This window comes from Pseudorca crassidens, chromosome 10 (assembly GCF_039906515.1).
Source record: "Pseudorca crassidens isolate mPseCra1 chromosome 10, mPseCra1.hap1, whole genome shotgun sequence".
Classification (NCBI taxonomy): domain Eukaryota; kingdom Metazoa; phylum Chordata; class Mammalia; order Artiodactyla; family Delphinidae; genus Pseudorca; species Pseudorca crassidens.
Window position 1 is genome coordinate 84,936,775 of NC_090305.1, and position 27,047 is coordinate 84,963,821.

At 41.7% G+C, this 27,047-nt stretch overlaps 2 protein-coding genes across 8 annotated transcripts in view; one reads left to right on the forward strand and one right to left on the reverse strand.

The window, feature by feature from the left end:
* The window catches only part of SUCLG2 (succinate-CoA ligase GDP-forming subunit beta), a 310,821-nt gene extending 293,029 nt beyond the window's left edge, over window positions 1–17,792 (reverse strand). For 3 of the 5 annotated variants that reach the window (XM_067755133.1, XM_067755134.1, XM_067755137.1), the window contains exon 1: window positions 17,632–17,789. In XM_067755133.1, the coding sequence (XP_067611234.1) occupies window positions 17,632–17,715 (84 nt within the window). In that variant the 5' untranslated portion in view covers window positions 17,716–17,789. Of the gene's footprint in view, window positions 1–17,631 lie in introns of all 5 variants that reach the window. The other 2 variants (XM_067755135.1, XM_067755132.1) reach the window with 2 other exon arrangements.
* Window positions 17,793–17,836: 44 nt separating this feature from the next.
* The window catches only part of TAFA1 (TAFA chemokine like family member 1), a 770,352-nt gene continuing 761,141 nt past the window's right edge, over window positions 17,837–27,047 (forward strand). For 2 of the 3 annotated variants that reach the window (XM_067755143.1, XM_067755139.1), the window contains exons 1-2: window positions 17,837–18,262; window positions 20,069–20,223. The gene's annotated coding sequence lies outside the window, so the exon portion shown is untranslated. The remainder of the gene's footprint in view (window positions 18,263–20,068; window positions 20,224–27,047) is intronic. The other variant, XM_067755140.1, reaches the window with a different exon arrangement.

Here is a 27,047-nt window from a genome sequence, read left to right on the forward strand (position 1 = left end):
CACTGCCCTCCGCCCCCCGCCTGGTGTGGGAAGTAAAGATCAAACTAAAGGAAGGGAGGCGTGGAGGCAGAAGCTGGGTGAGTGATGGGAAGTGCATGAACCGAGGCCGAGAGGGTCTTGGTGCTCCGGCCGGGTGTGAGGCCTGAGCCTCTGAGGTGGGAGAGCCGAGATCAGGACATTGGTCCAACAGAGACCTCCTGGCCCCTCGTAATACCAATCGGCGAGTGCTCTCCCAGAGATTTCCATCTCAACGCTAAGACCCAGCTCCACTAAACGCCCAGCAAACTCCAGTGCTGAACACCCCATGCCAAACAACTAGCAAGACAGGAGTACAACCCCACCCATTAGCAGAGAGGCTGCCTAAAATCATACTAAGTTCACAGACACCCCAAAACACACCACCAGACACGGTCCTGCCCACCAGAAACACAAGATCCAGCCTCATCCACCAGAACACAGGCACCAGTCCCCTACACCAGGAAGCCCACACAACCCACTGAACCAATCTTACCCACTGGGGGCAGACACCAAAAACAACGGGAACTACAAACCTACAGCCTGTGAAAAGGAGACCCCAAACACAGTAAATTAAGCAAAATGGGAAGAAAGAGAAATACATAGCGGATGAAGAGCAAGGTAAAAACCCACCAGACCAAACAAATGAAGAGGAAACAGGCAGCCTAAATTCAGAGTAATGATACTAAAGATGATCCAAAATCTTGGAAACAGAATGGAGAAAATACAAAAAACGTTTAACAAGGACCTAGAAGAACTAAAGAGCAAAGAAACAATGTTGAACAACACATTAAATGAAACTAAAACTTCTCTGGAAGGAATCAAGAATAACTGAGGCAGAAGAACTGCAGGATAAGTGACCCGGAAGATAAAATAGTGGAAATAACTACCACAGAGCAGAATACAGAAAAAAGAATGAAAAGAACTGGGGACAGTCTCAGAGACCTCTCGGACAACATTATATGCACCAACATTCGAATTATCAGGGTCCCAAAAGAAGAAGAGAAAAAGAAAGGGACTGAGAAAATATCTGAAGGGATTATAGTTGAAAACTTCCCTAATATGGGAAAGAAAATAATCAAGTCCAGGAAGTGCAGAATCCCATACAGGATAAATCCAAGGAGAAACATGCCAAGACACAAATTAATCAAACTATCAAAAATTAAATACAAAGAAAAAATATTAAAAGCAGCAAGGGAAAAGCAACAAGTTAACACACAAGGGAATCCCCATAAGGTTAACAGCTGATCTTTCAGCAGAAACTCTGCAAGCCAGAAAGATGTGGGAGGACATATTTAAAGTGATAAAAGGGAAAAACCTGGGCTTCCCTGGTGGCGCAGTGGTTGAGAGTCCGCCTGCCGATGCAGGGGACATGGGTTCGTGCCCCGGTCTGGGAAGATCCCACATGCCGTGGAGCGGCTGGGCCTGTGAGCCATGGCCGCTCAGCCTGCGTGTCCGGAGCCTGTGCTCCACAGTGGGAGAGGCCACAAGAGTGAGAGGCCCACGTACCGCAAAAAAAAAAAAAAAAAAGGGAAAAACCTACAACCAAGATTACTCTACCCAGCAAGGATCTCATTCAGATTCGATGGAGAAATTAAAACCTTTACAGAAAAGCAAAAGCTTAGAGAATTCAGCACCACCAAACCAGCTTTACAACAAATGCTAAAGAAACTTCTCTAGACAGGAAACACAAGAGGAGGGAAAGACCTACAATAACAAACCCAAAACAATTAAAAAAAATGTCAATGGGAACATACATATCGATAATTACCTTACATGTAAATGGATTAAATACTCCAAACAAAAGACACAGACTGGCTGAATGGATACAAAAACAATACCTGTACATATTTTGTCTACAAGAGACCCACTTCAGACCTAGGGACACATACAGACTAAAAGTGAGGGGATGGAAAAAGATATTCCATGCAAATGGAAATCAAAAGATAGCTGGAGTAGCAATTCTCATATCAAACAAAATAGACTTTAAAACAAAGACTATTGCAAGAGACAAAGAAGGACAATACATAATGATCAAGGGATCAATCCAAGAAGAATATATAACAATTGTAAATCTTTATGCACCCAACATAGGAGCACCTCAGTACATAAGGCAAATGCTAACAGCCATAAAAGGGGAAACTGACAGTATCACAACATAATAGGGGACTTTACCACCCCAGTTTCACCAATGGACAGATCATCCAAAATGAAAATAAATAAGGAAACACAAGCTCTAAATGACACATTAAACAAGATGGACTTCATTGATATTTATAGGACATTCCATCCAAAAACAACAGAATATACTTTCTTCTCGACTGCTCACGGAATATTCTCCAGGATAGATTGTATCTTGGGTCACAAATCAAGCCTTCATAAATTTAAGAAAACTGAGATCATATCAAGTTATCTTTTTCAACCACAGCACTATAAGGCTATATATCAATTACAGGAAAAAAAACTATAAAAAATACAAACACATGGAGGCTAAACAGTACACTACTAAATAACCAACAGATCACTGAAGAAATCAAAGAGGAAATCAAAAAATGTCTAAAAACAAATGACAGTGAAAACACAACAACCCAAAACCAATGGGACACAGCCAAAGCAGTTCTAAGAGGGAAGTTTAAAGCAATACAATCCTACCTCAAGAAATAAGAAAAATCTCAAATAGACAACCTAACCTGACACCTAAAGCCATTAGAGAAAAAAGAACAAAAAAACCCCCAAAGTTCACAGAAGGAAAGAAATCATAAAGATCAGATAAGAAATAAATGAAAAAGAAATGAAGGAAACGATAGCAAAGATCAATAAAACTAAAAGCTGGTTCTTTGAGAAGGTAAACAAAATTGATAAACTATCAGCCAGACTCATCAAGAAAAAAAGGGAGAAGACTCAAATCAATAGAATTAGAAATGAAAACAGAGAAGCAACAAGTGATACTGCAGAAGTACAAAGGATCATGAGAGATTACTACAAGCAACTATATGCCAATAAAATGGACAACCTGGAAGAAATGGACAAATTCTTAGAAGAGCAGAACCTTCCGAGACTGAACTGGGAAGACACAGAAACTATAAACAGACCAATCATAAGCACTGAAATTGAAACCATGAATAAAAATCTTCCAACAAACAAAAGCCTAGGACCAGATGGCTTGACAGGTGAATTCTATCAAACATTTAGAGAAGAGCTAACACCTATCCTTCTCAAACTCTTCCAAAATATAGCAGAGGGAAGAACGCTCCCAAACTCATTCTGTGAGGCCACCATCACCTTGATACCAAAACCAGACAAAGATGACACAAAAAAAGAAAACTACAGGCCAGTATCACTGATGAACATGGATGCAAAAATCCTCAACAAAATACTAGCAAACAGAATCCAACAGCACACTGAAAGGATCATACACCATGATCAAGTGGAGTTTATTCCAGGAATGCAAGGATTTTTCAATAGATGCAAATCAATCAATGTGATACACCAAATTAACAAACTGAAGGATAAAAACCATATGATCATCTCAATAGATGCAGAAAAAGCTTTCGACAAGATTCAACACCCATTTATGATAAAAATCCTCCAGAAACTAGGCATAGAGGGAACATATCTCAACATAATAAAGGCCATATATGACAAACCCACAGCCCACATCATCCGCAATGGTGAAAAACTGAAACCATTTCCACTAAGATCAGGAACAAACAATGTTGCCCACTCTCACCACTGTTATTCAACATAGTTTTGGAATTTTTAGCCACAGTAATCAGAGAAGAAAAAGAAATAAAAGGAATCCAAATCAGAAAAGAAGAAGTAAAGCTGTCACTGTTTGCAGATGACATAATACTATACATAGAGACTCCTAAATATGCTACCGGAAAACTACTAAAACTATTCAATGAATCCGGTAAAGTAGCAGGATACAAAATTAATGCACAGAAATCTCTTGCATTCCTTTACACTAATGGTGAAAAATCTGAAAGAGAAATTAAAGAAATACTCCCATTTACCATTGCAACAAAAAGAATAAAATACCTAGGAATTAACCTACCTAAGGAGACAAAAGACCTGTATGCAGAAAACTGTAAGACACTGATGAAAGAAATGAATGATACAAACAGATGGAGACATATACCATGTTCTTGGATTGGAAGAATCAACATTGTGAAAATGACTATACTACCCAAAGCAATCTACAGATTCAATGCAATCCTTATCAAACTACCAATGGCATTTTTCACAGAACTAGAACAAAAACTTTCACAATTTGTATGGAAACACAAAAGACTCCGAATAGCCAAAGCAATCTTGAGAAAGAAAAATGGAGCTGGAGGAATAAGGCTCCCAGTCTTCAGATTGTACTACAAAGCTACAGTAAGCAAGACAGTATGGTACTGGCACAAAAACAGAAATATAGATCAATGGAACAGGATAGATAGCCCAGACATAAACCTATGCACTTATTTTTGATAAAGGAGACAAGAATATACAATGGAGAAAAGACAGCCTCTTCAATAAGTGGTGCTGGGAAAACTGGACAGCTACATGTAAAAGAATGAAATTAGAACACACGCTAACACCATACACAAAAATAAACTCAAAATGGATTAAAGACCTAAATGTAAGGCCAGACACTATAAAACTCTTAGAGGAAAACATAGGCAGAACACTCTATGACATAAATCACAGCAAGATCCTTATCTAAAAGTTAACTCTGTAAGTTTTCCCCCACATTAAAATATTTTATATAAAATAGCTATAAAATCAATTTTATAGCACTCATAAAAACCTCACCCTAAACGTATAAGAAACAAAAAAGAAAGCATCCATTATACTCACAACATGCCTGCTAGGAGTTCTGGAATTGGTACTCCAATCCTAACAGCACACTGTGATTCTGTGATTTATAATAAATATATATTTGGTCTTCATCCCCAGTCCTTGTACTGAGCTCTCAAAACCCTTGGAATTTCTTAAGTGAAGAGAGTGATAAAGGTGTCTTTGTTAAATGAAAGAGACAACTTTTGAAAAGCCACTAGGTAACCTAAGGATGGGGGTTGGTTGCCAGGGGAACCAGCCTAGTGATTAGAGGGTAGGGACTTTCAGTCCTCCTCCACCTCAGGGGAGGGGACAGGAGCTAGAGATTAAGTTAAATCACTGAAGGCCAATGATTTAATCCATCTTGCCTATGTAATAAAGCCTCCATAAAAATCCCTGTACCAGGAGACTCAGAGAGCTCCGGGGGTGGTGAACATGTGGAGATTCAGAGAGAGTGCTACGCTCTATAACCCTCTCTACACACCTTGCCCAGGGCATCTCTTCCATCTGGCTGTTAGTGAGTTATATAGCCTTTTACAATAAACTGGTAACCTAGGAAGTAAAATGTTTCTCTACATTCTGTGAGCCACTCTAGCAAATTAATGGAACCTGTACAAGTGACAATGTAGACTTGATATTGGCCTCTGAAGTGGGGTGGGGGCAGTCTTGTTGGACTGTGCCCTTAACTTGTGGAATCTAATGCTATTTCCATGTCAACAATGTCAGAATTTAGTTGGACTGTAGGACGCCCAGCTGGTGGAGAACTGCTGGGTGGTATTGGAAAACCCATACACTAGAACTGATGTTAGAATCTACACCCTTAGGCTCAGCCTCCCCAAAAACCAGTCACAAGACTTCTGCTTCCATTTCAAGCTAATCTCCTCAACACTCAGCCATTCAATCCGTAATCATTTTTAAATTAGTGAGGATAATGTGTTTACAACTTCACTATCTCAAAACTTATTTAGTTTTTCTAATTAGCCATATAGCACATTTATTTTTTCATGCTCATTATAAAAAGGTTAAAAACTGAAAAAATATTTCTTTTCCCTGTATTGTTGGTTTTCAGTTTTAATGATACATCACTTTAAAAAGAGTTCTGAACCTTAACAAAGAAACATTCACCATTAATAGTTTATTCGCTTAATGAAAAATAATTAATAACTCTCAGCTTTCTTTATATTAATTATTAAAGGCCTATGTAAGCCCTAAGGCTGGTATAAGAGTGCATATTAAATGTGGTTTTCCTCCCCTTCTTTTCAAAGTTAAGTTAACCCAAATATGTCCTTCAGAGTCCAGGTGGTCATTTGGACAGCAATTAGGAGAGCATTAGCAGAAGATAGTGACATCAAACAAAAGATAAAGATAGTTTCCTTATAAAAATGTGAAGAGATCTCCACTGATAAGGTGAAAACAGTAAATTTTCTGATAAAGCTAAATGGCTGGTCTCCACTCCCAATCTGGGGCTAAGTGCACGAAAGTCTTTTTCCCAAGGGACTTCATTGTAGTCCGCCACTCCTGACACCAATAAGGCACTACAGAGAGCCTCTCTCTCCTTCCATGTCATTTCCCCAACTTGACTGTTGTAATCCCCTACTTTGCTTACATTGTTCATCTCCCTTGCAAGTTGCAAGGTTGAGGGGGTTTAGGAGGAAGGCAGGGAAAACACTGAAGGAGGCTTTTTACAAAAATTAAGCCTTTCAGTTTATTACTTATGTAACCGTAACTGAATTATATATTTATTATATATATTTAATATATTTTAATTAACCATTTTCAATTAGTGTATTTTAATTAATATATTTTGATATTTTATTTAATCTATTTTACTTAAATAATATATTTTATTTAATCAACACATGTCAGTTAAATGTGATTTAATCATATTATGTAATGATTTAATTAACTATGATTTAACTACAATTTTTTTTCCTGAGAACATCCCTTTTATTTTTTTATGTTTATTTATTTATTTATTTTCTCATCAGTCATCCATTTTATACACATCACACATCAGTGCATACGTGTCAATCCCAATCTCCCGATTCATCACATATTATGTAATATGATTTAATTAACTATGATTTAAGTACAATTTATTAAAGCTAGTGACAATAATACCAAAACCAATAACTAAAATTTACTGATCATCTAGGGCATGGTGCTAAGATGATATGCATGGCCTCAGTTAATCCTCACTGTAACTCTGGGAGGTGAATACTGTAGCTCCCTACATTTTACAGATGAGAAAACTGAGGCACAGAAATTTCATCAAGTTTAAGAATGAACAACTTTTTTGCACCACTCTAATGTACCACTGGGAAAAACCTGCCAATCAATCTATGACACAACTGTAAAACACATCCATATGTCAGAGATGCTGAAATGTGAAAAAGAAAAAAGTGTGTCTTGCAACGAAATACCTAAGTAATTTTCAGAAGGTCACAAATCTACTAAGTGTTGCAAGCAAGATTTGAACACAGGCAGTCTGGTTCCAGTCCTGGTTTATGCCTATTATCCTGGCATAATTATTAACAGTGCTCCCTTTCAACTATCAAAAGTGCCCCAGTTTTAAGATAAAATATAGTCTTCATACTCATGGTTTAAATGAAATAAACCCTGTGCTCCGAGTCCCACCTCACTGCACCAGGGACTAATGTGGGAGCCAGCATCCTCTGCAGGTGGCTTCAAGGAAATCCTGCCCAATATGGCAGTTTTTTATTGAGTGGTGGCAAAAGGACCCAAACAAATCCCCTTTGGGAAGCATAAAGTGGAAGTGAACCAAGAGAAGTTGGGTTATTTCAACTCAGAATATTGCTCCAAGCAAAGCTGAGGAAGTACTCCAGGGCCATATGAAGCCTATTGTCTACATTTGTCTTGGAAACACTCACTTGGCTATTTGGGTGGACAAGCTGACTTCCCATGATACCCCATTTTTCCAATTAATAATTCTCTCCTGAGAATTATTTTAGTTATGATCATAAGAAAGCGGTCTAAAACAAGGCCCACTACCATGACCTTAATCTCTGATAAATTAATCTAACTAAGACCAGCCAAGTGAATAGTAAGAAGATCTTCAGAAATTTGGGAATGTGAAAAAGGAAACAAAGCAAACGTGAACATGTGTACTTGGAGAAAAGAAGATGGACAAGTTAGCAGCAGTTCATGAAGGAACTCTAAATGGATCAGGCCACCCCACCAACACTGCACTGAGAGCCCTCCTACTCAGGGGTCCATGGTGCTGCTCCTCTCCAAGACCTCCCCACCTCAGCCACAGGTGGTGAGGTGGAAGTGGACACCTTAAAAAGAACCAGCCAGTCTTTCAGCTGGCCAGTGACCCGAACGTGAGTGCAAAAGGATGAGCTAGACTGATGAGATGTTCTTGTTATTAGAACTGTGACATTCTGAGAGACAGAAGCTGAATGATGTGTTAGGGTTAGGAAGCTGGAGGGGGCCCAGGAATGGACAAAGTTATGGGCAGGTACAAGTTATAGAGAAATGGTACCACGAGCTAGCCACCAGTTAACACAACAGAAAAGGCACAGAGGAGCCAACACCAAGGAACATTAGTCTTGAGTTCCAGTATGCGTCCCTTTCAAAAAAACATTTTTTTCCCCTTAAGAAAAGTCCAAGGAGATCTTTCAATCAAAGAAGCCTTAATAATCAACTGCGTGATCCACATAAGACTGAGAGCACAAAAGGAAATACCTAAGCCAGACTGCACGATTCCACCAGGGCCCAGAACGTTGTGAACGCGGGATAAGGGAGTCTTGGAGCTTTGGAAAGCTCTTCACTGCGCTCAAGTTTAGAAACGTGCACTTTGCAAGCCTGACATATTTATGGGTCTTTCTATTTCTCTTCTTTTAGTTGCCTGTTCTTGTTCTACGACCATAACAGCATGTCCAGGGAACACTTGGGCACAAGGACAGAGCACATGGTCCCACAGCAAAGACAAGCAGGGATCTTTTATAACAACGGTAGCTCCTCACACCTTCTCTGCTCAGGGATGGTACACAGCCTTTTATCACCTTTTTGGTATACGGCAGTGGAGAGAACCAGCAATGGGGACTCAGCAGGGAAAGCATGAATCCTGTCCAGCTTCTTTCCTTAATAATGCCAATCTTTCTCTTCTATCCCCACTGCCATCATTTAGTCCATTTTAGTTAGGAGGTCCATGTATCAGCTTTCCAGGCATAGTCTGGGTTTCTGCTATACCTGCTGGTGTAATTATTCACAGTGCTCATGTTCACTCTCAAAAGTATCCTGATTTGGCAAAAAATTATGTGGTCACCCTGATTTTGATCCAAACCCCCATCTTCCACTTCATGTACCACTGGAGAAAAAAAAAACTGTCACTCAATCTGTGACACAAGTGTACAAACATATGCAGTTTTCAGAGATGCTGAAATGTGAAAAAGAAAAAAAGTGAGTCTTGTAATAAAATATATAAGTAATTGTCACACATCACAAAGATAACCAGTACTGAGGGCAAGATTTAAACCCAAGCAGTGTGATTTCAGTCCTGGTTTATGCCTATTATTGTGGCATAACTACTACTGGCACTGAATTAGTACAACAGTCACCTGAATGATTTCCATTCTTAATCCTCCAACCCTTTCCACACCGTATGAAGAAAGAATACTCTGAAGCATAAAACGGCTCCTGCCACTCCTCTGTCTAAAACCCTTCAATGGGGGCTTCCCTGGTGGCACAGTGGTTAAGAATCCGCCTGCCAATGCAGGGGACACGGGTTCAAACCCTGGTCTGGGAAGATCCCACATGCCATGGAGCCACTAAGCCCGTGCGCCACAACTACTGAGGCTGTGCTTTAGAACCACAACTACTGAGCCCACTACTGAGCCACAACTACTGAGCCCACAACTACTACTGAGCCCACGTGCCACAACTACTAAAGCCTGCGCACCTAGAGCCTGTGCTCTGCAACGAGAAGCCACTGCAATGAGAAGCCCACACACAGCAACGAAGACCTAACACATCCAAAAAATAAAATTTAATTTTTTTTTTAAATTAGCCCCTATTAAAACCCTTCAATGGCTCCCCACTGCCCTCAAGAACCAACCTTGACTCCATTACCAGACTCACAAGATCAGCAAAATTTTGCCCCTGCATATGTCTCCAGCCTCATCTCTCACTGCTCCCCCACCTCTAACTCCACAAAGCAGCCCTCCTGAAATTCCTCAGGGTCCTCAAGTCACAACCCTGGGACTAAGACAGCCTAGAAATGGAAATAGGGTAAGGACATGGAGAAATGGATAGGGGTAGAAAAAGAGATGCCAGACTCCCATCCCACCCCCACTCACAGGACCCAAACTCAGACCTATTCCTTAAGCTTTGCCATGTCTCCAGTATCGACTCAAACACTACATCAAACCCCTCTAATTTTAAAATAAAAGTAAATGTTAGAGGTAAGTGTTAGAAATCTATGCTTTTGTGACTAGTATCCACGTGCTATTCTTTTGGAATCATTTCTAGAAAGGGGCAAAAGCTGGCCACGTAATCAGCACACTGACCAAAGTCTGAACTCAAAATACCAGGAAACTCCACCCTCTATCACCATCCCCCAAAACTCAACCTCCAAAGGAAATGCAATTTCACAATTTCTCCAGCATTCCTGAAACGCTGAAGGCAGTCCTGTGCACAGGGCAGACAGTGAAGGGCATGTGCCAGTTGCCCTTGCGTACATGTTATGACTACAGTCTAGTGTTTGGGCGTCCCCCCACCTCAAACTTTTGATGCATAAGTGGTCCAGAAGCCATAGCTACTAAGTCAACACCAAGATGTGCAAACATTTCTGGAACAAGCAACATCCAGGATGGTGCAACTGAGTTCCCCACACAACCCTCCCCACTGCCACCTCAGGCCTCACCAGACCTTCACCCCACCTGTGGAATAATGAAGATAACTGGGGCCCAGGAGACAGGGCTTGAACTCTCTGAGCCTCAAGTTCCCTAGATGTAAACTGAGAATAATCACCTCTGTTTCACGTCGTTGATGCAGGATTAAGTGAAATAAACCATTTGGAAACACCAAGCCAGCACCTAACCCTGACATGGCAGCAAACACTAAATGCTTATCAAATCTGGGAAAGGAAAACTATTCTGGCTTGATGAAGCCAAAACAAAAAAAATTCAAGTAAATGTAGCTTCAAATTTACTGCAAGAGAAATAATCTCTCTGAGCCTACTATCTAACCATAATGTCAGACATCATGCATATCATCTTATTTAATCTTTGTAACTATCTGTAAGAATTATCTCCTTTCAGAGAACAATAAATTGAGGTTCAGTCAAGTTCAGTAATTAGTAGAGCAAGAACCTGGCAGACCCAGAATTTGAACTTAGTCCTATTTGAACACAGAACCATACCCTTTTCTCCTCACTGTTTCCCAGACCCTGGAGCCAGAGAAGGAGGGAGTCAGATAAGAGCCTGAATAAGAGTCAGATAAGAGGACAATCATGCAGTGTTGATTAGTCCACCTAAGTCGGCATAAGTGCAAAGACCAAGCTGCCCATTACTCAGGGACAAAGAAAGGGGGAAAGGTCAGCAATCAGCATAACGGGATAGTTCAGCTCAAAAAGGACCCTTTGGCAATGTAACTTAATGTTTTAACAGCATAAGTAACTTATCAGCATGAGGCAGGTGACTCCCTGGCCCTGTGATTTTAAGCAGGTTATTTAGTATGACCCTTCTATGCCTCTGTTCTGTTATTTGTAACATGAAGACAGTACAATCTCCCCTGCAGTAACATTGTAAGGGTTAAGGAAATAATGTGCAGACATCACTTTGCACAGTCTGTCACATATGAAATGCACAGTCCTATTATTTTGAAAGTCCTTTCACAACGAGACTTTCTATAGCCCTTTCCTTCCCCATTTGCCTAAATTATCTGCATCAACCCTCATCTCTGTTACTTACCTGCCTCTCATTTCTCTGTGTACCCCACGCATTCATTTAGACCACAAAAGCTTACTGAATACCTGGTCAGGCAGGCTGGGGAAATAGCAGTGCATAAGAAAAATCTTTGCCCTCATAGAGCTTACATTCTTACATTTGTGGGGAAGGAAGTCAGACAGAGAATAAAACAAACAAACAAAAAACACCTAATAAACCACCAGGTAAAGTGTTAAAATGCAGGCAAGGGGCAGAAAATAATCTCTGGGGAGAAAGTGAGTCAGATAAGATAATTAGGGAACGCCCTGTGGGAAGACCACTTTGAATCAGAAAGCTGAATGATGGGATAGAACAAGGCCTGAGATCAGAAGGAACAATGTTTCAGACTGGGAAACAGCAAGTGCCCCATGCAAGACCATGCAGTGTCACAGAAGACTAAGCACATAGCTCTACTGATCTCGCGATGCTACTGTATAATTTCTGGTTTACCCGCCAATTTTGCCACTAGACTATGAGCCCCCTGAGGGTGGGGCTGTGTATCTTCCCTGCATTCACTCACTCATAGAACTCACTTATTAAAGGTATCTATATGCCCAGCATTCTCTAAAGCACTAGATTTACAGTGAAGAATTAATCAATATAGTCTCTGCCTTCAAGGAGCTTCCAACAAATAGCACTGGGCAAAGACTAAGCACTGAGAAAATATTTACTAAGTGAACAATATGTGCTTGATGTTCAGTTATCTAGTTCTATACCATGCCAAATTGTGGGCTTTCTACAGCTCTTCTTTCCTTCCTCATTTGCCAAGAAGATCGCCACTAGCTCTTCACTTCTGTTACTCACCTGCCTCTCCTCCATACCAAACTGTTCCCAATGACTCCTCTAATCTCCCCATCTTCTCTCTCCCCTCTGCCTTTGCCCACAGTCCACTCCACCCGGCATGCCTTCCCCTGCATCTTCTTTACCAGACTAATTCTAGTGTCATTTCCCCAAATTTCATTAGTATACTGACGTTACCACTTGCTCAAACGTGTAGAAATCTCTCAAGTTCTTCAGACAAAACGTTTTCATCAAGTAACAGAAAATGATGGGTGCACAGGTAGCAAAGGACAATTCCAGATTGAGTGAATAGTAAAAAGAGTTGAAAGACAAATGATCTGAAGTTGCATATGTAATTTCTTTTCCTCCCCAAAATACGAGATATGTCAGTGAGTTTCTGGGTGTTGTGCTTACAGAATTGGGCCAGGATACAAGTGCAGCAAAAGTCTCACTACTATGGGTCTGTGTACTCATCCATGAAAGAAGTGTTTCATTTACAGTAAACAAAACCAATTTGGGACAAGAGCTATCATTTACAGGTCTTCCCCACACAGAAGTCAGTAGTTTAGCAACTAAATTATTTGAGATGAATTTCCTTTTCTGACAGCAGAAATTGCAAGTGCACTTCATTTATAAAAGAAAAGAGTCAGATATTTATTCTTCTAGGCAAGAAGGCAGATAAAGGTGAGTCACAACTTCCAATGCAGCCTCCACAGCCATAGTTAGCTGACAGAAACTTGCACGTAAGCTTCAGTCCTTCACTTCTAAAAGCCAGGCATCCATCTTTCTCCTCTCACTTCTGGAAAGAACAGAAAATTAAGCTGGAGTCATCTATTCTGAGATACACAACAGCAGGGACAGGGTTTTGGTTTCCTTCAACAATACACATTCCTCCCTGAGTTCCTGGACAGAAGCTCTGGGCTTTGTAGAGAACCACACAACAAGGATTCTACAACTAGGGGCCTGAGGGGCAGTGTTTCCCACAATGTCTTTGCTTCACCTACGACAGAACAGCTTTGTTAACTTCACCCAGCCATTATGAGAGGGGAAATGCACTAAAAGGCAAAATACCACGATCAGATTATCACTAACCATTTAACTTCAGTGCCCTCAGCCAAGACTTCCCCTAAGACATAACTAATGTAACAGGCTCATCTCTGTGCCCAACATGGCTGTGCCTTGCTGTATTGTGCTACCTATAACAGGGAGTGCACTGTACAGTAATTACATGCCTGGTCTTTGGCAGCCGGACTGGGATTCAGCTATTTTTTACTAGCTGAGTAACTTTGGGCAAAGCACTCTAAGCTTTTAAAAAGTCTTTATCAGACCCTACAAGTCCCCACTTGATCCAGCCCCTGCCTACCTCTCAGACCATGACTAGTACTGTCACTTTCCACCTCTTTAACTGTCTGGATATATTGAGTTCAGGTCCCACCTCAGGGCCTTTGCACTTGCTGTCCTCTCTTCCCGAGTGTCACCTGGCTGGCTACTTTTCATTAATCAGGTCTCAGTTCAAATGTCAAAAAGTCACCTCCAGGATCTCACAAACATAATGTTGATTATGTGAGTATGCACTCATATAATACATTGTATAATTCCATTTACATAAAGTACAAAAAGGAACTAAACCAGTGTATGGTGGTGTAATTCAGGGGACTGGCTACCCTTTTCTGGGTGGGAGTAGTGATGGGAAGGAGCACCAGGGGGCCCTCTGGGTTGCTGCTAAAAGATTAATTTCTTGATATGGATCTGATCTCCTGGGCATGTTCAGTTTGTGTAAACTCATCAAGCTGTTCACTTATAATATGTATATTTTTATTACACGTGTTACAATGCAATGTCGAATTGGTTTTCCTGGATCACCTAATCTATGACCCACCATCTTGGCTAAGCTATTCATTCTCCAGCCCATGACCTTGTTTTATTTTCTTCATAGCATTTGTCACTGGCTGAAATCATTTTCATTATTGTTTATGTATGTACAGTCTAGCCCTTCCCCACCCCCATTAAAATATAGTATCATGTGGCCAAGATCTCTGCCTGCCTTGTTTACTATCCCCAAATATCAGTACCTATAGAGTCTTGTTCTAGGTATAAATTGAATAGAGAAATATATGTAAAATAAGAAATGGCAAAAGGGTGGCCCTTTAAGGACATAACATCAATTGAAAGTCAAAACAGAGAAGCCAACAGCAGAAGAAATAAAAAATGTCAATGACATTTAGCATCAGGAGTATGTGTCAAATGTTAAATTTAACATCGAGGAGGGGGTACATAAAGTGCCATTCTTTGGCACCTCTGTGACAGTGGTTAAAGTTACTTCTCACAGCAGAAACTGGGTCATTTATCTCTGTACACACAAGAATTTTGCATAAGGCCTGGTACAAAGAAGGTCTGAGCCAAGAAGAGTAGCAAGAGATTTCTGAGACGCTTGGTGAGCATTCTTAAGTTTCCAAGAAAAAGAGGGTCATATTCAACTGTAATGTCTGCCATGGGCAAGGGAGTAGGTAGGCACAACATACATGCAGAGGTAGGTGGAGCAGATACAAAGAAGCATTCAAGAATATGAAAAGGGTTCCTTACAAATCACAAACAATACTCACCTACTTTTATTGCCAATTCTAAGATGTTTATAAAGAAAAAATTAAAATGTGTCAGTAGTGTTGGTGACTTGGATGTTACATAGTAACTTTTTGCTATGCAGAGTAACTTACATGCTGATATAACTTATTTTCATGAGGAAATTTACACCACAGCCTGGTATAATGGAAACTGAAAAGTAAACCTTTAATCTGTAATCAGTTCTGCCACAAACTCTCTTTATAACCTTGAACAAGTCCTTTAACTTTAGTGCTCAATTTTTCTACCTGTGAAATAAGCTAGTTGGATCTGATGCTTGCTAACACCCATTTCCAGTTCTTGAACACTGTGTACTATTCCTGACTTAAAAAAAAACAAAACTCATTTCCTAAGCTTATGTTCACAGGACAATACGCCATCCACAAGAATGTAAATCAAAGTTACTAGATGCAGTGAGGTAGGAGATCCTTTTACCCAGTCTTCTTGCCAAACCAAGGGTATCACCCACTCAGATTCTCTACAGTGTTGTGTTCAGACTCCCATTTGTTGGTAAGGCAAGAAGCCCTATCATACTTCAACTAAACAGTTGGATTTCTCGGCACAATTATTTCCTTTGCTTGAGTTTTCACTGCCTTAGGCACCATGTTTCCCATCAATTCAAGTCTACTCTCATAGTTAGCACCACAGTTCTTGTTTTTTTCTAACACTTAAATAATGAATAGAACTTGATCACCTGGAGGTATTCTCCTTACTCTATTACAACAGTTATTAGTTATTTTAATTAGACAAAACCACCATTCCTTTTGCTATCCCACCATACTGTCAAGTGCCTATTAAAGATATTACAGTAATAAGTTATTAGCACCTTTTAAATTTACATTAACAAAAACAGACAAATGAGAAGTCAGGAAATGAAAGAAGGAAAAAAAAAAAAACCTTTCAGATGTCATAATTAACCAAAGCTTAGAGTAACTCAAAAAATCATTAGTAGCTATCTTTCAATTTTTAAAAAATATATACTATGCATATCCTAGTTAAAACTGCAGGAGTGATCATTTGTCTCCCATCAATTAAAGATGGGAAAACGGACAAGGACGATGCTCTGCTGTGGATGAGCCCCACACCATCCTTTCTTTAAAAGAGGGGCGATATTACTCATGGAGAATAAGAAGTCCAGTGGTTGATCACTTGTCCACGAGTCATCACCAACTCATAACTCCCCAAAGACCTTTTGACTACTGTGACTCTTGACACCTGCAGAAGGTATTGATCAAATCTACAGGAAGCCAAGTTCTAATAGCTATTCAGCATCCACCACTGGCCCTCCTAGGTTTTTATTCTCTTGAAACAAGGAGAAAGAGGACAGGGCCAATGCTCTGATGTGTTTTAGTGCTGGGACTGATTGCTCACTGAATTGAGGGAGAGCGTTTCCCATCTTTCTCCTTGACCCCCTCATTTCACCAACTCAAGCACCACTACCCACCCCCCCCCCAAGTCTGCAAAAGCAGGCAGCCTGCAGAGAGCTCACTCCAGGAGGTCAGTTACTAAACCAGCAAGGCTGGGTTGGGTTTCTAGGCACCTTCATCATGTGCCCTAACAAACAGGCTCAAGAGAGAGACGGTTCGGAAGCAGCACTGGCAAAGCAGGTAGCTGAGGACAAACAAATGTTGCCTGCCATTTTAGTAAACAAGAATGTTGCTTGCCATCAAGTCAGCAGTCACTGCAGCCACCGGAGACAGTGCATCCTGAGGGGAATTCAGGATGCAGAAAAACAGGATACAGGCCCTAGAGAGTTACGATGCAAATCAAAGGAATAACTTCAATAAAGCCCAGGCTCTTACACCTTCCCAAATTGAGCAAAGCATTAAAATCACTACCTTGACATATCTGATTTTTGTGACTAGCCCTAATCTTTTGATGTTCCACTACAAGTTTTTTTTTTTTGTTTTTTTTTCAGCCAAAACTCCCATATATCCTGGCTCCTCCCTTACCTCTTTGGAACAGTTCCTCAGAGCTATCCAGAAACTTCCCCAGGATACAACCCTCAATAATGCCTCCAATAAAATATATTTCCCAACTTTCAGGCTGTGCATTTTTTTTCTGTCGACATAATAACACCTCAGGACTCCAAAACCCAGTCCCAGGGACTTTTCCTTAACATGCCTGCAGCGCCTGGTACAGGGCCAGGCGCCCCCCGCAGCGCTAGGGTAACCCACGTCAGCGACAACTGAGAGCTGGGTGGCTCTCACTCCGGGGTGGCCCGGACTGTCATTCCCCGCTCCGCCTGGGACCCCCGACACCTGAAGCGGGGTGGGGGGGGGGGATGCTGGGGTCTCTCGTGCGCCCCCGGGCGCAGCACCGCGCGTCCCCTCCACAGGTGCGGCGCCCTAGCGGCCGCGCACCGGGGCCAGGAGGAGATGGACAGACAAGGACAGGAAGGTATCACTGGCTGCTCCAGGCTCCCACCAAGAGGCCCGCTCACCTGGGACCTGGCCGCCAGGAGCGGGGACCGGAGCGCCAGGTCTCTCAGTAGTTTCCAGGCCTGCGCCACCACAGGGGCCGCCATCTTAACCAGAAAACTTGCGCGGAAAGCCAGGCGGGCCGCGGCAAACCAGGCAGGGCGCGGCGAGGGCGGGAAAGGGAAGGGAGGGGCGGGGCGGGGGCGGGGCCCGGCCGCCCCTCCCGCACCGCCCCCTCCGCCCGGGCCCGCCTGCTATCCCCGGGACGTCGCAGCGCCCCTGAGGGGTCACCTTCTATAGCCCTGCGTCCCCCACCGCGACTCCCACCTCGGCCTCAAGTTCACTTTCAGCCTTCAGAGGCCCCGTGGCCTCGTCACCGTGCTACCCCGGCTCACCATGCGAGCAAAAACACATCCCGAGCCCTACGGTCGTGGGGCTTAAACTACGCTGGGGCGACAGGCCAGTGGACTTTGGCCGGTGCCGTGAGTGCTCTGAGGACCGGCCCACGGAGCTGACGCCAAGTAAGGGAGGCCTCTGGTCTGGTCCTTGGGCCCCAGAGGCTCGCCTAGGGAAACGATATTTGAGCTGAGCCTTGAGGGACTACGGGAGAAGCAAGTGGGTCTGATGAGGTCGGTGGATCCCCTCAACACCTGAGTAAGAATTTTTTATCTTTTACCGAAGGTTAAGGCAAAGCAATTGAAGCACTTTAAGCCAGTAATCAGCAGAACAAGAGCAAGCGTTTATTCGGAGTTTACGTGACTCTAAGCACTGTATATGTAATAAAATTACTATAGCAAATAAGCTTAATATGTGCCAGCCACGTTACAAATTATGAACTAATTTAGTCTTTATAGCAACCTTTCCAGTAGGTACCAATGTATAAATCCCCGTTTTGCAGAAGAGAAAACTGAGGCACAGAGAGGTTACCTAACTTGTTGAAGGTCAGAGATCTGATAAGGATTAAAAATGGTTCAAACCCATGCTCTCTTCTTCCCACCCTATTAAGTACCATTTTAGAATTTTTTTTAACCTTACTCTGTTCTTGAGCCTATGATCATGAGAAAATGTACAATGTAACAGAACTAGGAAACTGTTTCTGCTTTACTTCCCTTTTTACTTTTTCTGCTTTTAATATTTTTTTAATTTTTATTTTGACAAAACAAATCTACAGAAAAGTTGCAAGAACATTACCCCCAACTCCGAAATATCCTTTACCCAGATTTACCACTTATTTATATTTTGCCTCATTCCCCATTTTTCATAGATACAGATACATAGCTTTATAGCCCATTCTTAATCACAAGTTGACTGGCTAGATTTAGCATCCATTGTTGATTATTTCTTGAATCAGTTATTACTGTAATGGTTGCAAAATCATGATTGTCTAATTCCATTCCTTTCTACATTTTTTAGTTTACATTCTACTCTGAGAAGAGCTTTACCATCTCCCACGTTTATTTATCCTTGTATTCACTTGTATCAATATGGACTCATGCGTCCCTTTTTATTCAGTGCCAAGCCTATGCTCATTCCTTTTACATGTACTCAGCTGCCTCTGAATATGGGTCATTTAATCCTCACAGGAACCCTGTAAGGGGTGATGATGTTATTCCCATTTTACCAGAGGGGGAACTGTACTACAGAAACACTATGTAACTTGCCCAGGGTCACAGCCTGGGACCAGACTCCAAAGCTGAAATCTGACCACACCCTTCTCTTGACATGAGGGGATCTGAGTTCCCATCTCATCTATCATTACTTGTACTGGGTCTGCCATCTAGCCAGGATGGAGCAAAGATTCATTAATGTTTACAGACTGAATGTTTAAGCTTGGTGAGAGCTTTGAACATGTTGTCAGAAGGAAGCAGACCTCCTGTAGAATTAATCAAAGGTGGTTTATTCAGACAGTACTATGGCAAGGGAGTTGGCTACTATCACTTTCCTTCCAGCAGAGACCTGAAAGGGTTTGAAAAGAAGAGTGCATTTCGTAAAGAGAAGGAGAGCCTCCTTAGAGAGTCTTTGATGAGTGTTCTGTTAGGATGGGATTTTTTTCTATTAGGGCAGGATTTTTGGAAGTGGAGTGGGCAGAGTCTTTCTGATTACCATTCATGTACATGTGGCAATCTTTGATTGGTTCATTATCTACTAGTGAATTTCTGGGCTGGGTAGCATCATATGAGTTTTCCTGTTTCAATTGGAAGACTGCCTATTCCTCAGCTTTGGGGCCCAAGTCCTGCATCAGCAATTCCTCAGTGTCTTCATCCACACTCTCTAATTCTGCCATCTCTGCAGCCAAGGGGTTGGGGGAGATGGAGCAGAAGGACCTTCGTATGGTATCTCCAGTGCTTAGCACTGGACCAGGATTAGAGAAAGTGTGAAATAAACACACGTAGGATGACTCACACTTATTGAGTTCCTCCTAAGACTTCTCGCTATTTTCTACCCTTTTTTCCCAAATAGGAAGCTCTTTGAGGTCAAGGATCCACCAAAGAGTTCTGCACTGTGCTTTGCTGAGATAAGCACTGGGTTTTCAGTGAAACTGGATTGGATTCAAATCTCACCTCTGCCTTCTGTGAATCTGTGACCTGAGGAACTACCTAGGTCATACAGTGATAGTAAGTATTCAGTGAGATGTTGTATGTAAAGACCTTGCACATAACAAGGTCTCAGTAAATGTTGTGTTTCTTCCTCTGATATATTCTTAATAAATATTTGATAGCTAATGTGAAACACCAGAGCCAATCTGAGGTATGGGTCATAAGGCCCCTGACACTTTGTAACTTATCTTGATAGCACTGGCGAACAGTAGAGACGTGTATGTGCCAGATGAAAGTATTAAAAGAGTGTAAAGTTGTTGTCTCCAGGAAGAAGGTGGAGGATAGGGGTCAGGGAACCTTTACATTTTTAGAACTTCGCAAATACTGATGCCTGGGCTCCACTCTAGACCTACTGAATCAGAATCACTTAGGATGGAGTCTGACATCTGCATTTTAAATAATCTTCTCAAGGAGTTATTTAGTTTGAAAACTAAAAAAAATAAAAAATAAAAAAAAGCAGACAAACCAAACCATAGCGGTAAACTCTCAAGAGGTTTCCCAGTGAATCAAGAGGCAAGTTACTCTGCCTTCTTCCACTGAGTTCCTAAATGTAGAATGAAAATCCTGTGATTCGTAGATGGAGGTGATGACTAAATGCTGCTCTCAGAGAGTCTTGACACATGGGTACAAGACCTGTCTTCTACCAGGGGTCTAGGTCAGCCCCGACCTGTAGAAGCATTGGCTAAGGGTGAATAAACAGTGATTCTATGCTTTTTCTTTATCAGTATTGCAATTGTGAACTGCTTGAGTAGTAACTGTGGCCATAGGCAATACCACTACCAAAGCATTCTGTACTGTCTGGGATCAGATTGAAGCACAGAGGTAGATATCAGACAGAGTTCAGGTCTTGACTCTGTGATTTAATAACTCTGAGCTTGGGCCAGTTATTTCACAGCCTCAATCCTTTATCTGTGAAAGGGGGATTATAATAGTATGTATTTTGCCAGTGTGTTACTGAGTCCAAGCTCGTACTACTTGCTGTACAACAGGCCAATAAATCGAGAGACAAGTTGCTGGAGCAAGGAATAGTGACTTTATTCAGAAAACCAGCAAACTGAGAAGATGGTGGACTCGTGCCCCAAAGAACCCATCTTGCCTGAGTTAGAATTCAGGCTTTTTTTTATACTAAAAGGGGAGGGAGTAAAGTCAAACATTTCCTGGTTCCTGTCAGCCTCGGGAGGGGATGTGTTAATTTCTTCCTCCCTGCAGTCATTCACGGGTGGGCCTGATCAAGATGTTCCCTGTGAGCTAAACAAAGGTATTTTAGCTTAATGCTCATTACCTGGGAGGCAGGGTTCCCAGAGATGGGCCATTATGTATAATTTAAGCTTATAGGCAACATCCGTTTAGTGATTAACTTGTAATAGAATGCAAAGGGTTCTTCCCCATTACAAGTGCATTGTCAAGCACTGGAGATCCCAGTGGCTGATAGCCACTAGGCTTTCTTTGCTTGACTAAGAAATCCTTTTTCATGTTTGTTTCTTTACCATTTACATCAGTGAGCCTGTTTCCCCGTTAGTAAAATGAAGGCCAAGTATGACAGCATCTTATTAGAACTAGTAGTTAACAATATAGCACTTCTCATAAACTTTGCATACACTGGAAATATTAAGTTCCAAAACTCCTTCATCAAACTTTGGATTTAGAACAACCTGCCTACACTATTTCTTATTGAGTTAATTGTTCCAGGAAAGAAAATAAAAACATCAGTAGACCCACACACCTTCTCTTTCATTTTAGCAGTGCCTGTTAACAGTGAAATAATGTGCTCATTTTCATATCCACACTGATTACTCCCTGGGCCCAGATTTGCCAAAGAGACATGTCAGGAAACCTAGCACAGGGATCATGCATCTAGCAGTTCCACTGGTTGTTTATCATTACCTTTTCATTTAAACATAAAAACCGTTTGACAAATACAGACTCATTGTAACCAGTAGAAATGAATTGAATTTTTTACAAAATAATCCTAATTTTCATGGATAACATATTGGAGTTCATGCCACTCCCTGTCAGGAATGAAAATCACTATTAAGATGATGAAACAAAGGGCATTTGTGGATTTTGTCTGGTTATTTCTTCTTTAATGGATAACAGATTTCTTGAATTTACAGGCAAAGAAACTTTGGGCTTTCATTATGTACACTGATAATACCTCTGTTGCTGTTTGTGACAGCCATTTTAACCAATGCTTCAACTGTGTTATTTGCCAATGGCACAGAAAGAAGTTCCATTGTGCTCCAGTTATTTTTTCCCTCTTCAATAATGCATTAAAATGATTAATTCTGATGACATTTTTCAGCAGCTTATTTAAATTATAAGATGCACAGAAGAAAAGGGATCTGAAACTAAAAGTGTCTCTGACAAAACCACAATGAGCTCAAGAGAAATTCTCACTATATCCTGGAGAGGATCTGGGGGAGGGAAGGTAGAGCCATAGTAACAGGTCAAAGTCAAGATGAAAAAGAAGTAAGAGTAAGGAACATCAGAAACCAGGAGAAGGAGCATTCAGGGACAAGGTCAGCTGGAAGACTATAAGTGGAGAACGAGAGTTAAGGATAGAAACAAAGGCGATGACATTCTATTGGTCGAGAAATTTAGAAATGGATAAAGAAGATGGTAAAAGTGGAGTGAAGAACATTTACACAAAGGACAGTGGAGAAGCATGGACTGAAAGAGAAAAATGGTACCAGATTGTGGGAAAGGAATTCCCTTCAGAAAGAAACCTGTTTTCCCACTGCAATCGAAAGCCGTGGAATTTAGCACTTTCAATATTATTAAGACATCCTTCATTTAAATACCAAAATAGGGACTTCCCTGGTGGCACAGTGGTTAAGAATCCTCCTGCCAATGCAGGGGACACAGGTTCGACCCCTGGTCTGGGAAGATCCCACATGCTGTGGAGCAAGTAAGCCCATGCACCACAACTACCGAGCCTGTGCTCTAGAGCCCATGAGCCACAACTATTGAGCCCATGTGCCACAACTACTGAAGCCTGGACGCCTAGAGCCCATGCTCCGCAACAAGAGAAGCCACTGCAATGAGAAGCCCATGCACCACAACAAAGAGTAGCCCCCGCTCACCGAAACTAGAGAAAACCCGTGCACAGCAACGAAGACCCAAAGCAGCCAAAAAATAAATTAATTAATTAATTAATTAATTAAATACCAAAATAAAAATTAAAGGCATTCCATTTCAAATGCCCTGCTTCATTAGGAAGTAAGCAGTCACAGCAATGGTTTTTAATAGAATTCCTTTTTTTAAAAAAAATTTATTTAATTTATTTTTGGCTGCATTGGGTCTTCCTTGCTGTGCACCTACTCTTTGTTGCAGCGCGCGGGCTTCTCATTGCAGTGGCTTCTCTTGTTTGTGGAGCACGGGCTCTGGGCACACGGGCTTCAGTAGATGTGGCTCGCAGGCTCAGTAGTTGTGGCTCGTGGGCTCTAGAGCGCAGGCTCAGCAGTTGTGGCGCACGGGCTTAGTTGCTTTGCAGCATGTGGGATCCTCCCGGACCAGGGCTTGAACCCGTGTCCCCTGCATTGGCTGGCGGATTCTTAACCACTGCGCCACCAGGGAAGCCCCAGTAGAATTCCTTTAAGAGGTTTCTGTTTTGTTTTAATGTCTTTGGGGCCATATTCTCCAAAGGTTCTGATTCAGTCTGTCTTGGGACCCAGAGATCTGCATTTTTATAAGTACCTCTTCCACCCCACCATCTTTATTGTTGGTGATCCATTGTCTATGACTGGAGAAGCACTGACCCAAAAGGTGGGACTTTGAGAAAGCTAGAGGAAAATGACAGAAATCATCTAATTCCTCTCTTTCTCTCTCATTTTCTTTTCCGTTTCTTACCCCACTTGTAGTATGTTTTTTAACCTTTCCCTACCCCTCCAAAATCTTAGTACATGAGAAGAAGGAGTATGGAATGAGGCTCCAAAGGAAGGTTTCATGCTGTTCCCTCTGATGGAAACAACTCTTCCCTGTTCTTCACTGGACTCGGGCTCTCTCTTCCCTAGAGAGGGTTTCAGTCACCACCCTCTTCAGGAAGCTTCTCTGAAGACAAGGCTGGGGATCATCTCAGTGGTTATCATTAGGCAATTACCCCATTAGTTTCTTGTCTGCTTCTTTCTTTAAGATTTAAAAATCTGCAGTGACAGGGACTGTGCCTTCTTTGCTCTTATGACCCTGAACCCAGTACAGTGCCTGGAAGACAGGCGGTATTGAACTGACATTGACTAAACAGATAACTAAGTGAAGATGAAACCAGTGCAAAAATCACCCTAATAAGAAAATTCAAAGATTCAATAATGTCTAGAAATCTGCCAGTACCTCCTAACAAGAATGGAAGTTGAGTCCCATGAAGGGAAATAACCTGCCCAGGATCACACACTACACTAGTGGTTTTGTTCACTGTTCCTCAGAGTTCTTAGATGCCTTCAAGATCCATCTCTCCCTTACCTCTCTCTCCTTCCCCTACATTTATTGAACATGTATGTGCTTTCTTCAAGCTTTACAGAAATTATCTTACTTAATCCCCACCACAGCTGTATTTTACAGATGTGCAAACTGAGTCTCACAGCAGAGAGTAAGTTGCCTGAAGTAATGACTAGGAAGAGGCCAATCTCAATCATCTGGGATTGAATCTACACCAGCACTATCTAATGGATCTTTTTGCAATGATGGAAAAGTTCCATAACTGTGCTGTCTGATACCATAGCCATCAGCCGTGTATGGCTACTGAGCACTTGCAATGTGGCTGGTGAAACTAAGAAAATAATTTTTTTTTTTGCGGTACGCGGGCCTCTCACTGCTGTGGCCTCTCACGTTGCGGAGCACAGGCTCCGGACGCGCAGGCCCAGCGGCCATGGCTCACGGGCCCAGCTGCTCCGTGGCATGTGGGATCCTCCCGGACCGGGGCACGAACCCGTGTCCCCTGCATCAGCAGGCGGACTCTCAACCACTGTGCCACCAGGGAAGCCCCTAAATTTTTAATTTTAATTAATTTATATTTAATTTTTAATAGCTGCACATAGCTAGTGACTGCCATATTTACCAGTAGAGGTCTATGCTATCCAACTGATGTGCAGACTTTGTATCATCTCACTGTTTTCTTAATTGTATTCCTATTAGGTACAAGTTATATGAATTGGGTTCCTAATTTAGGTACAAATAGCTTATTTAGGAGGTGATCCTAGGCAGCAGGAAAAGGAATGGGGAAGTGAGACAGGGAAGACGGAACAGGCTGTAGGCAATTGGGGTTCAGTTTCAGAGAGCACTCTGGTAGAATGTTATGGAACATACCTCAAAATGGTTCCAGCGAGGGATGAGGAAGTGGTCATGTTTTTCCACCAACTCCAACTCCCATGCCTCATTGGTTGAGAGCTGCTCCTGGGGGCACTTCCAGCTTCCCTTTCCTCGGAACAGTTACGCCCCTGTGGTTAGACAAAGCCTTAGAGCAGGGAGACGCAGGTCTCTGAAGCAGTGATTATCTTGCAAAGCTGCCAGTGACTTCCAGGGAAGTCCAGGAGATGTGGGCCCAAGTAAAACTATATTGCCTCTCCCTTTAACTGACCAGATTAGTTCATATCAATATTTTATCTGGGTTGGGAGGAAGGGCACTCGAGATTGTGTTGGTAAGAAAGGTTCTGCTACTTAGAGAGAGAGAGAGAGGGAGAGAAAGAAAAAAGTTTCCAAACTACAATTCTAAACTGTACTCTTGCCTGTTTTCATGACCAACTCAATTACTGGATTTTATCCTATTCTGTATCATTTCTAGCTCAGCGTGGATGCTCTAAGTATCCCTGCAGTCTAGGCCCCATAATGTAGTCATAAAATAGCTGATCCTGGACTTTCTCAGCAGAGACATGAAGAGACTCAAGCATTCCAGAAAGTGTTTGTTTGGTTGTTTTCTATTTGATATATTTAAAAAGATTAGCCGCAACAAGAGCAGAGAATCAGGGAGAACCTGATTTAAAAAATAAAATATAGTTTTAAAGAAGAAATAGAAGTGATGCAAATAGTAATTTCTCCTCCTCTGATATCAAGCTCTGTTGAGCTCTGGAAAGAGGAAACATGTAATTATGATAGAAGTGAATCAACTGAAAGCCAAGTCAAAAAGGCAGATCAGCTTCTGAAGAGATGCCCTGGCTTCTATAACGACAGTAGGTAAAGAGTCCTAGCCTCTCTACCTAGATCGGCTGCTGGTCCGTACGACCTTGGGCTGAAAGAACATGGAGAACTCCTGATAGTGTAGGCAAAAGGAATGTTACCAGATTTCTTTCAGAGACAATGGCCATCCATGGAGGCTAAGAAGAGCTTAGCTACCTCAAAGAACCTGCCTGAAGAGATTTCTTCATGCTACAAACCTCTGTAAATTTCCTTTCAAAAATTATGTTTAAGAAGAAATAGGAATAACCTTACACCAAAGTGAGGGCAAGAGTGTCCACAAGAGTGAAGACAGTAATGCCACAAGGAAGAAAATGAAGGGAGACAAGTAAAAATTTCACATGGAAATATTTCAAGTACCTAGAAGCTCTGAGGAAAATAACACCATGATGAACAAATGATGTGAATAAAAAAATTCAAAAAAGAAAAGGTAAAAGTGGCCAGTAAACAAGAAAAAGAGCCAGCTTCACTGATAGCATTGAAGAAATGCAAAATAAAGGATAATATTACCTTTTAAAATGTATATGTTTTTAAACCAATAAAAATGCCCAATTTGGGTACAATCGTGGAGGAAATAAATACTTTTTAATATTGTCAGTAGAAGTGTGCATTGTTACATCCTTCTAGAGGACAATTTGGCAATATATATCCAGAGCCTAAGCGTTTAAATCCTCTAGTCA